The sequence below is a fragment of the Gymnoscopelus braueri genome (genome assembly GCF_963280865.1).
Source record: "Gymnoscopelus braueri genome assembly, chromosome: 11".
In the NCBI taxonomy this organism is placed as follows: Eukaryota; Metazoa; Chordata; class Actinopteri; order Myctophiformes; family Myctophidae; genus Gymnoscopelus; species Gymnoscopelus braueri.
The window spans coordinates 39,012,166-39,024,303 of record NC_137613.1 but is presented as its reverse complement, the minus strand read 5'-3'; the positions used below and the strand labels follow the sequence as shown (position 1 = coordinate 39,024,303).

The following is a 12,138-nucleotide window of genomic DNA, read 5'->3' as shown; positions in this document are numbered from 1 at the left end:
TCTGTAGTAACTCTCAGGACCCCCTAGGGATCCTGGACCCCCTATTGAAGACCCCTGGCCTACCATTTTGATTGGTCAGAGGTGGAGCTGTCGCCAGCCAATGTCTGCATGAAAAAAATCGCCCCCAGTGTGTAAGGATCTTAATGGACTAAAAAGTCATGGATTACTAGGTAGAGACAGACAGAAATAGAGACAGTGATGGACAGACAGTAGTGATGTCTAACCACGTGTAGCTGACCAGGAGGTGGTATGGGGACCAGGGATAACTTGGCTGAAAACTCTTTGATGGTATCCTCAAAGTCAGCCTGCCTGCAGGTCCGAAGCTGGAGTACAAGACTAAAAGAGAGAGAGAGAGAGAGAGACTTTATTTTTGTTGTTTCATTTATTATTAATTATTAATCATTAGTACTATTATTACCATGATAGGCAGTCTCTCAAGGCGTTGTAATAAGGGAAATGGGAGATGACACAGATTGCGACGGGTGCGTAGAGGCGGGACTTCCACCTATGGCCATTCTGGACACTGCTTTCGTGAAAGGACTGACAGGAGAGACGGCAAATGAGAAGCAATCATCGGAGTTGATTGGATCAACAAGATATTGGGTCCCCCCCCCTTTTTTATTACACCACAACCACACATATCCCTCACACAAGCAGTATCATAATGCGAGTGCATGCATGGATGTCTACCTGCACAGCTCTGTAGAACTGCACCACAATGCCATGTGTTCGATTCCCAAACAGGTCAGTGAAAACCAGGAAGTGGTAAGCGTCTTCTCGCTGTTCAGTGGCGACCTGCAGACCCCCTGTCCCGTGGAAATTAAAGAGTGTCAAGACACAACATAAATAATGACTGGTATCGTTTAGGTATGGACACCATGTCTCCACATCTCCTTATTTAGAACTAATACGTGCTACTTAAAGTTTGGTCTGTTTGATCAATGGTTGCTAGGTTACTGTTCAAATATTACAATGCAAAATGTCCTTCATAAAATCACCACAGTGCCCAACTTCACAAAAAATAAAAATGTCTTCCTCAAATGTTAAATAAAACAAGACCAGGAGACCTGGTTCTGCCAGACCCAGACTTCACATGACGTGTCAGCCTGTGTCTATGCCCATGTATGGACGAAAGGGGGACAGACTTTTATGGCTGGGGCACGACGTGTGTCCCTTCTATGCCCATGTATGGACAGACTTTTTTGGGGGACAGAATTTTTTTGGGCTGGGGCCGGAGGACAAAGTGACCATACCCATGTATGGACGAAACAGGTACAAAGCCTCATGTAAGCCCGACCCCCTTGGGTCTGGCAATTATAATATTGTGTTTGCTGTTGCCATGATTGTGTTGTTACCAGGGAAACAGAGGAGTGGCAGGGCAATGAGGTCTAGGTCCTTTGGAACACTGATGTCCTCTGTGGTCGACGCCCCTTCAACGTGATTGGCTGCTTCTCCGTTAGTTGATGACTCAACCGGACGATCTCGTCTCTTCTGCAATCAAACAATTTTATTTTGAAAACACATTCTACATAAAAGCCTATAACTCAAATATCATTGCTGTAGGGCAGAAATCTTGTATCTTTTTATTTTTTTAATGAATGCTCTACTTCACTGCAAAAATAGCTAATCTACAAGCTCAGGACGCATAGAGAATCGTGGCTATTTGTGCTATTTTGAAACATTTTGAAAGTAAAAGTGAAAGTGGTTAAGTCTGTGGCTTTTATAAATATTGAACCAATAAAAAATATTAACAAGAGCTTGTGACTAAATAATAACTACAATGGACTTCCATTTCCTGAAAAGTAACGGTTTTGGACATACAAGGGTTCTGCCCGACACCGACAATATACTGTATACTAAATAGTAGCCCATCCTTGTAAAACAAAGAAGGACTTGTTTTGCAATTAATTGATGATCATAGATTTACAATTTATCTGTTCTGCTTTGTGAGGAAAAGTCAACAGTAATAATAATTAAGCAAAAAAATTACTAAAACCTTCTTAATGAAGCTCTTTCTCCTCTGGACACGGCTGAAAGCTGGACCAATCACATTGCTGGAGCTCGTCTCCTTGGATACAAAGGGCGGGGCATGGACCTGCAGTACTTCAGCGTCCAAAAGGGGGATCTCTTTTAATTTACTCTGCTGTTGAAGCTGGTAAATATTTTGGAAACAAGTTTAATTCAGAGCCTCTCTCTAGGTCGTCCTCAGACGAGCCCTCCATCGTTGCTTCCAGTCATCCCGGTACTCCATACATCTGGCCAGTTCGTTGGTACTTTGCCGCTGGCAAATAACAGTACACACATGGCCTGAAAAGCATTCTCAACATCTGGGAGAATAATACCTCATTGTAAATCATGTTGTTTACTTGTTCCTATGCTATTATTTAGATTTGTTTTTTTCCAGACCACAAATGCTATTTAGACATGTTGTTTAGAAGCACTACATTGTTCTCATTGCACTCTACTTTATATATATTTACCCTGTCGTTTATTGACTAGGGTTAATGCATACTCTGCTTACTCCAATCTAGCACAACAGTCACTTTGGATAAGACCTGCTAAATGCCTAAATGTGTGAAGTTGTTAAACATTGAGTGATCAATCAGGGATCATAGTAGCTAATGTCATGTGTGTGTGTGTGTGTGTGTGTGTGTGTGTGTGTGTGTGTGTGTGTGTGTGTGTGTGTGTGTGTGTGTGATGCTTACATTGTTAGCAACATTGTTATGTAAATGATACCAGAGTCTTTAGCAAATATTGACAATGTAATATTCTATGGTTATGACACATTGATTATATGGAAATCTCTGAACAATCATGAAATGAAAACCATAAAATTACATCTGTGTTTAAAAGTATTATGTGCAACTTCAATAGTTTTTACCAAACACCTGTTCGCAGTAAATCTCTCAGTTACTGCTGCTACCTTACAGTATAGTCAAATGGTGAGATTCTAATACTACGTACGTAGTAGTTGTTGTTAGTGTGTGTGTGAGCACTATACCTGTAATAAGTCTTGCAGTTTATCACTTGAGGCTCCCACCACCACACATGCCTCCAACAGTCCTGATGGAAGGTCTGCCATCACAATCGCACTGCATAAAATACAATACACAGCCACAAACACACACCTTGTAAGTTGAATGAATGAGAGACAGTAAATATCTTACTTTTACGGAAGTGACCATGTTAAATGTGAAAACATTGAGGTTGACTTCAGAGCAAAATGGGAAAACTGTCATGTTTAAATCGTTGTCTTGGCACCCACTACCTTGGACTTCCAAACCAGATATTGAGCCAGCCATGATTCATGAAATGATTTTTTTACAAATCTCTTTATTGATTTTTTTCAGACAATAAAAGGGAACATTGTGTCAAGCAATGATAACAAAGAGGTCTGTTTTTTTCTAACAAAAAACAACAATTAAAACAAAGCAACAAAACACAACATAACAGAACAAAACAGTAAACCGAACAGGCGAACACACATACATGTTAAATACAGGACGAAAATATGTAAATATGTTAATTTAACATTATCACTGAGTTGAAAGAAAAACTCAAACTAAAGCTAAAACTGTGCATCTAATACAACAGGCTCAACACAATGAATGCACCTCCTCTATCCAACCCACAGTCGATTATTTTATTGCATGTTGTAGGCCTAATTTGCACACTGAACACATACTTTACCAGATGCACACACACACACACACACACACACACACACACACACACACACACACACACACACACACACACACACACACACACACACACACACACACACACACACACACACACACACACACACACACACACACACACACACACACACACACACACACACACACACACACACAAGATGTTAATGTTTAGTCAAAGAAATAAGAAACCACAGTTGCGTGTCATCAGCATCAGGATTCAATTCCCAACTAAGGATGTGTGCTGCATCATGTGGTTCTCCTCCTCTCTCCTTTGGTGATGTTGATGTATAATTCTTGTCATGGTTGTGGCAGGAGGGAACTGTTCTGTCATGTCTGTAATGTCATGGCTTTATAGTGTGACCCCTGGTGGGGTGGCAGCTGCTTTTGCCCCGAACTAATAAGCATCTCAGTAAACAAACGCACATCTGATTGTCATTACCTCCAGCTGGAGGCAAAATACTGCACATGAAACGGTACTAGGACACATCATCACTCTTCCGGCCTCTGAATTTCATCCCCCCTCTTTCTGACCCCCTGTTTAGTTTTTTCAAACGTTACTGCCAATTCTGCGTTTTTTTCTTAAGCCTGATTTATACTTTGTTGTATGACGTGGCATGAGCTTCTGCTATTGTCAGCAAGCGACACTGTAGTATGGCGAAGAATAAATATTCTAAAAATAAATATAAGCACGATTCCATTTTCCCTGTCCCGCTGTTGCCCTCGACTTTGTGTCCATCTTCCCCCCTCTCCCTAACCTTTCCTCTGTCTCTCCTCCTGACCTCTCTCATTTTGTTTCCCCAGATCATTTCCACAGTATTCTTTGTTTATTTACATACGGTACAATAGCGAGAGAGATGGAGGGGGTTCATGTACTGGGTTCACTGGTCTCTTGGATCACATTCAAGACACTGCTGTGCAACAAAGTACAATTTAGGCTTCATGCTTTATTAGATGAGACACCATGATGCAGCAATTTATCATGTTTTCTCCCTTTCTTTTCATTCCAACCACGTCTCTCCCTCTTCCTGTTCCTCTGTCCCTTATAAGCCTCTGACTAAACTGGCCTGCTGTGTAATGGAACGAACACACACACACACACACACACACACACACACACACACACACACACACACACACACACACACACACACACACACACACACACACACACACACACACACACACACACACACACACACACACACACACACACACACACACACACACACACACACACACACACACACACACACACACACACACAAAATGTATTCCCTATAAAACCCTAATTCTGTAAACCCCCTGTGTTGTTTGTCAGAAGAAGCCAATAATGTTCAGCATCAAAGCAGCTTAATTATCTAGCAGGTTTTACTGTTAAAATTTTGATTTTGTTTTAGTCACAAGTCTTTTGAATAAAATTCTATTAAGTCATATTTTAGTCACCTGAAATCAAATGTTTTAGTTTTAGTCTAGTTTTAGTTGACTAAATATCATACAATGTTAGTCGACTAAATCGAAAGTTTTTAGATTTTTTTAGATTTAGTCTAGAAAATGTTTTGTTGGCAGGCCTGTCCATGCATCCTCTGTTATTTGTCTGGACAGAGTGGGATAAATGGGCTACTTTAATTCAGTAGGTGGATGGTCCCAGCAAAATACATGAAGGGAACAGAAGAGACCAAAGTGAGAGAGAAAATAGTTTCTTTCAAAAGCTACATTGATCAGCAATGATGATGTTATTAGTCTTTACATCGTGTATATATACACTGGTAAACGAAACCCCCCTCCGGAAATCTCATTTGTATTTGATTTCGGTAGTTGAGATTTCCGGAGGGGGGGTTTACCAGGCTATATTGAACTAATTAAGTCAGCACAACAACCTTGAAGATTTTGGGTTAAGAATGTCATCCTACAGTTGTATTAGATATAAATGACACACCAGGCCAGCATTTACATTTACACAGTGGTGTAAACGTAACTTGTACATTTACTCAAGTACTGTATTATTATCTATTTTTTACTTTAGTGGAGTATTTCCAATTTTCAATACTTTTACTTCTACTCCACTACATCTCTGAGGAAAATATTGTACTTTTACTCCACTACAATTATTTGAAAACTTTAGTTACTAGTTACTTTTTAGATTTTTATTACTAAACAAACATTAACCACATTAACCACTTAAGCTCTACATTATATTTGAAAATAGCCAATCTACAAGCTCACAACGCCTTGCAAGCTTGTAGATCTGCTATTTTCAAAATACTTTTATACATTTTGAAAACTTGAAATGGCACATTCTGCACGAGTACTTTTACTTTTGGTACTTTAAGTATATTTTGATGCCAATACTTTTGTACTTTTACTAAAGTAAATTCTGAATACCAAAGTTTGACTTGTAACAGAGTATCTACATTGTGGTACTGATACTATTAATCAAGCAAAAAATTTGAGTACTTCTTCCACCACTGCATTTACAGTTGAAAAGACATAAGAGTTATAAATAGCACAAAGTAGAGCAAAGGCATGATGAATATGCGAACATGCAGTAGGACAGGTACTGGGGCTAACTCATGATGTTAGCTGTGACGTCATGTTGTCACTGTACTTTCCCAAGTATGTTTTACTTCAACGCCATGATCTCAGTTGTTGATGTTTCTTGGGACATGTCAAGCTTTGCTGGCTAATGTGGCTATAGATAAATAGTAGTAATCAAACGGGCAACAAAGGATTTCCCAAGTGTGCCAAACAGAGCTAAAAGTTAGCCCAGAAATAGGCCTATACTTTTTTAATATATATAATTTTAACGATATAGGTAGGCACAGAATAACTAAGTACATGTACTCAAGTACAATTTTGAGGTATTTTTACTTTCTTCAGTATTTACAATTGTCAGTAGGCCTACTTCTACTCCACATCTCAGAGGCATATTTGATTTTGATTATTATTACAAAACACACTAACACTTCAGCCGTATATATATTTCGCCATTTGAAAATAGCAGATCTACAAGCTCACAGTGCATCCCAGCTATTTAATAAAAAAATGTAATCATTTTGAACTTGTGAAATGGGACATTCTGCGCAATGAGTAGGCCAACTTTTACTTTTGGTACTTTAAGTATTGATGCCAATACTTTTGTACTTTTACTCAAGTACATTTTGAATGCGGTGCATCTACATGGTATTTCTACATTGCAGTATTGATACTTTTACTTAAGTAAATGTGAGTACTTCTTCCAGCACTGGCAATATATGTATGACGCCAGATATAGCCTAACGACTCTCCTTTTCAAACATGACAGTGTGTCTGATCATCACACCAGATCATCAGATCATTTCACTGTGCAACTACCACTCGAGAAGTCAAATGACTCATGTTTTACTGTAACGTTAAACTGTTTAAACAAAATGCATGTATTTATGGACAGAACCACACTTTTAATAAAAGCAACGAAACTTTGAGAGGACTGAACAACGTAACCAACTAACCTCAAATCAGTCGATCATTTCCTCTGGCTGCTGGGGAACACAAGGACGAGATCTCCAGATCACAGTGAATATAAATCCGTGCTGTGTGTGACTGTCTATTGTCTAACTCTAACCGACACGACTCACTGACTGTGATTCACCGTTTTAAAACAAAACACACCCTGTCGGTCGGGGTCCAACGCACTGAACGCAGTACGATACCCTGATCACTCACACAGACAGGACCTACGCTTCGTTCGCGCACACACAATCCTCCTATGGCAGCATGAATGGACACTGAAACCAGCCAGGAAAGCAAGCGACATGACTGTTTGAACTTCCAGTCTGGTTTCATTTCCAAAATAAAAGTGCACAAAATGATTTTTTCAAATTAATAAGCTTTTGATTTCCATCGCTTTGGGCAAAATATAGGAGTGTATTACTACCATCTATTGTATGTCTAGCTGTATTCTCATTTAAAACATTTATTTTGAAGAGTGTACGTATAGCTACAGCAGTTTACTTTCGACCATATCTGAGGTCCTCCTGTTGTCCCTGTGCCATGGGTGTCAGACTCAGTAGGCCTATTATTTGTACTGTTTGTTAAGCATGTCTCTGCATCCATGCCAGTCCAGATGATGCCACCAAAACACATATCTGACCACCTGAGTCGACCTGACAAATAAATCATTGTAAGTCTGACCCTACCTGCAGTAACAAAACATCACCAATAGAGAGCAATGTTGGATAAGTTGGATAAACTACACTCAAGGAGGTCATTGTCCATGCTTGCTGAAAAACATAGACCAAATAATAAACCATTGAACCATGAAATCTTTAAAGACCCTTCAGTCCCCTGCAGCTCCCTCAGCACAGGGCCCCAGGGGGGTGTTTCAATAGTCAGCCCATTGTGTTCTTTTTAAAGTTGTCTTTCAAACATTGAAAGGGGCTTTCCTGATTTATTACAAGGAATTAGATAGATCTCTTTATCATTATTCTTGGTTTATTATTAATAATGAACCAAGAATAATGATTGCCATATATTTCGGCCTGGCTGCCAGGCTGAAAGATATGGCCGAGACTACATTTTGCACCGTGTCCGTCCGTCCATTTGTCCATCAGTCCGTCATTCTGTCTGTGGACAGCTAATCTCCGGCACCGCTGGCTTGATGGCAGCTAAACTGCAGCACACACACACACACTACCTTTTCTCATGGGCCTGTTGTAGCGCTACCAGGAGGCCGATTTTTGCAAAACACGTTTTGACAGTAGGCCTACTCCTACAAATTTTGTCCAAACATTGCGCAAATCGGTACACAGTATCTCTATAGTCATTAAACTAAACGTGCCTTTCAGATTTTTCATATTCCATCCTGATTGTCTAAGATTGGCTTCCAAAGTTTGCTGGAGTGCTCCGTTTTGAACAAAATGCCTTATCATGAATTATTTGGGTGAACTACTCCTTTAAGCCTGTAAACTTGTTATGCATTAAGTTGAATCTGAATGTGAATTATCTCTCAGAGTGTGAGATACCTACACTGGCTTGGTTTGGCTATTGCTATCTCAACCTGTGAAACATTGATCGTTAATTTAGTTATTTCCTAACATAGTCAGCTTTTACCGTTGTTTATAATTACTTAACTAAATTGGCCTGGTGGGTGTACATGTTCAAATGTACCCATATCGTTTTGCCCTGACTGTTGGCATCTTCTCTGCTGTGTGTGTGTGTGTGTGTGTGTGTGTGTGTGTGTGTGTGTGTGTGTGTGTGTGTGTGTGTGTGTGTGTGTGTGTAGACACAAGACTAGGTAGCTGATATATTGCACTTTTACCTTTGCGCTAGGTATACTCTTAGTTGCTTGTTTTAGAAGAGAGTGCACTTAAGACTTCTGGTGATTAGTAGTTTTCTTGCCTACCGATGTTGAATGCACTTATTGTAAGTCGCTTTGGATAAAAGCATCTGCTAAATGACTGTAATGTAATGTAAAGTTTCAGTTTTCAGTTCTGTCCTCAGTAAACAGCCTTGCTCTTTTCATTTTTTTTTAATTCTGAGTTTAATTACAGCAGTTGGATGCTGTAGAATAGATTATTGATCTCCACCCTCAAGTTTCATTGTATGTGAATAGCCAAGCAGACAAGTTTAAGCCGTTAAATATTCTGCATTTCTTTGCCCTCAAACTTATGCCGTCATAGTTTTATAATGTGTTTGTGATTCTGTGCGATTCTATGTGTTGTGCATCTTATGACTGTTTAAGGTTGCTTTTTCATTATTTTTCTAGATTGAAATATAACCAAACTGAATGCTTTGCGTTGGACATGTCAGCTAAGGACAAACTAAACTATCACCACAGCATGGGAAAAAGTGTGAATATAAGAATAGCAGAGCATACATACAGCAGATACAATAGACAGACAGACAGGCAGGCAGGCAGGCAGGCAGGCAGGCAGGCAAGCAAGACACTTTATTGATTAGAGAGGCAATTCCACAGTAAAAGCTTATAGAGGATCTAAATAAGGAATCAAAATATGGGTTCTAGTAGAATCAAACCACATGCTCCAGATTCCTATAGGGGCCGACCAACGATACCGAACATACAGTATACATTTGTTCTTTTTGAAAAAGAAACATTGAGACATGTCCTATGTAGATCTCCACAATATCAAACAGTCCAGGCTTGTACTGACGTCTGGATTAAGCTGGATTAAAGGGGATGGATGCTGGACGTCAGACTAGTGGTAAACACCTGTTGACCTGGGATTCAAATGTTTCAAATATTAAATAAGTACATCAACCATAAACACACTCAGCTCAGGTAAGTATAAAACATATATTTACTTAAACACACACCAACATAAACATAGAAATTAACATTAAAGATTTTGTAGATTTTGTGGTAACATAGTTAAGATTTCATATAGGTAATACAAAAGAAAAATTATAAAGAAAAGGTAACCACATTTCTGACCAAAAAGGCATAGAGGCTGAAGCCATAGCTTATTACGCCTACCTTTTTACAAAACAAAGAAAAAATGAATGTCGAAATAGAGAGAAAAAAACAAACAAACAAAAAACAAACAAAAGAAAAAGAAGGAAGATACAAGGACAAGACACTTTGCTGTACATGTACATGTTTGCTGTACTGTACAAGTATTCACTTCTGACTCCTGGCTATTGCAGTTCATGGGAACAATCTGCTTTGATGTCGATCTGACGTAAGGCTGGCATATCCAATGAGGGAAGGGCAGGCCGTACGCCTGTTTCTGTTCCACCTCCTTTCCCTGTGCAATTTCTTCCTCACAGCGTAGTCGTAACTGCCGACTGACCATGGCCAAACCCTCCAGCGTCTTCACGTGGCCGAGGTCCTCCCTAAGGTCCTGGTGGATCTGGAGTGTGTGACGCCAGAGCTTGAAGAGATGAGCTCGTATGTAGGACAGTTTGCAGGGAGGGTACTGCTTGACCAGCTCCAGATACTCCTCAGCCATCTCCCACACCGGGGGGCTGCGGCCCTGGAACAACGCTGGGTTTTGGAGGTTCCCCTCAGCACTCATGACGCCCTGCACGCCCGTCTCCTGAATGCAACGTTCCACATCGCTCAGATGCTGGATGTTGCCGTTGGCAAAGACCGGAATGTTCACTGCTTTCCGCACAGCCTGGATGTGCTCCCAGCTGGCGAGGCCAGTCGTTTCTCTTTTCTGGTCTTTGGTGCGGCCATGAACCGTCAGCAGCTGACATCCAGCCTTCTCTAGCATCTGGGCGTAGCGCACTGTCTTGTCCATCTCCTTGAACACACGGATCTTACATGTGATTGGAACAGACAGCTTCTCATTTGCCAACTTGATCATTTTCTCCAGCAGTTCCCATTCATCTTGAAGGAAAACTCCATAACGCCCGCTCTTTGCGATCTTCTGAGGACAGCCGAGGTTCAGGTCGATGGCGTCACAGTAGTCCTGGGCCAGAAGAGAAGCCTGCAGAAACACCTCGGGGTCGTTGGCACAGAACTGTGTGATGAGGGGTCTATCCTCTGCACAAACTTCATTGTAGAGGTGTTTTTTCCGATAATTTAGGTCTCGTACAAACATCCGGGCATGCAGCATGGGCGTGTAGCATAGCTGGGCACCATTACGGCGGCTCAGTAAACGCCAGGCCAGTTCACTCTGGTCTACCATGGGCGCCACGACGAAACATGCACCCTTCAATGTGGTCCTCCAGAAGTCAAAGCCCTGGAGCTTTGCCATTACAGCTGCCTGCTTTGTCAAATTGTTGGTATACTGCAGCAATTTCCACGTTAGCGTTGTAATAGAATTCTTAGAACTTACTTGAAGAAACTGAATTCCATAAAAAAGACGGTTGGAGAAGTGTTGAGAACAGAGTTGTATTAGGAGCGCTCCCAGAGATTGCACCACACCGGTAGCATAGCACAATCTCACGAGTACAGCTTTTCAACCCCTCTTATACAGAGTGAGGGCACACAAAATAGATACACAGTGGGTGGTGACACATGGGCATGACCTTATATGGCTACTTCTTCAGGACTGTCCGAAATAAATGAGCAAGCACATGACATTCTGGTGACAGGTGAAGAATTTCTGACATCGACACTTCCATAGCTAGGACTGAGAGACACCTTAACAGTTGTCCCTCACGTGTCCCATAACAGATATACAGCACACACTAATAATATGTCAGTATATCTTTCATCTTACATTGAGAAGGTCACCTTGCTATACTGTGTAACCTCTCAAATGTGACCGGAAATACAGGCTGTGGAATTGTCAATCAAGATTTTGAATTATAATATCGTGGTTTGACTGACTGGTGGGCAGTTATATAGTTCCTGCTGATGTCACTGATGATGTCAGGATGCGTAACGGGTAGGCCCCAAAAGCAGACGAGGTAGGCAAGAATGTTCAAATCAAAAGGTTTATTTAACAACCAGGGTTTCCAAAAAGCAGATAACCAGACGTAGGCA

At 40.8% G+C, this 12,138-nt stretch overlaps 2 protein-coding genes across 3 annotated transcripts in view; both read right to left on the bottom strand.

Annotated features, from left to right (window-relative positions):
• The window catches only part of LOC308095224 (DENN domain-containing protein 3-like), a 35,799-nt gene extending 28,357 nt beyond the window's left edge, over positions 1–7,442 (bottom strand). For both annotated transcript variants that reach the window (XR_013934048.1, XM_080442199.1), the window contains exons 1-7: positions 7,193–7,442; positions 3,002–3,092; positions 1,997–2,152; positions 1,356–1,491; positions 691–806; positions 419–540; positions 225–336 (exon numbers count right to left, since the gene is read on the bottom strand). Coding sequence is in view for 1 of the 2 variants with exons in the window: in XM_080442199.1 (XP_080298325.1) it covers positions 225–336; positions 419–540; positions 691–806; positions 1,356–1,491; positions 1,997–2,152; positions 3,002–3,082 (723 nt within the window). In the remaining variant the exon portion in view is untranslated. The remainder of the gene's footprint in view (positions 1–224; positions 337–418; positions 541–690; positions 807–1,355; positions 1,492–1,996; positions 2,153–3,001; positions 3,093–7,192) is intronic.
• LOC308095623 (tRNA-dihydrouridine(16/17) synthase [NAD(P)(+)]-like) lies at positions 7,199–11,407 on the bottom strand (the record flags this gene model as incomplete). Its single annotated transcript, XM_080442674.1, has 2 exons — positions 10,382–11,407; positions 7,199–7,222 (listed from the first exon to the last, which is right to left on the bottom strand). Exons 1-2 carry the CDS (start codon positions 11,402–11,404, stop codon positions 7,199–7,201), a joined length of 1,047 nt encoding a protein of 348 aa, XP_080298800.1. The 5' UTR covers positions 11,405–11,407.
• Between the last annotated feature and the right edge of the window lie 731 nt (positions 11,408–12,138).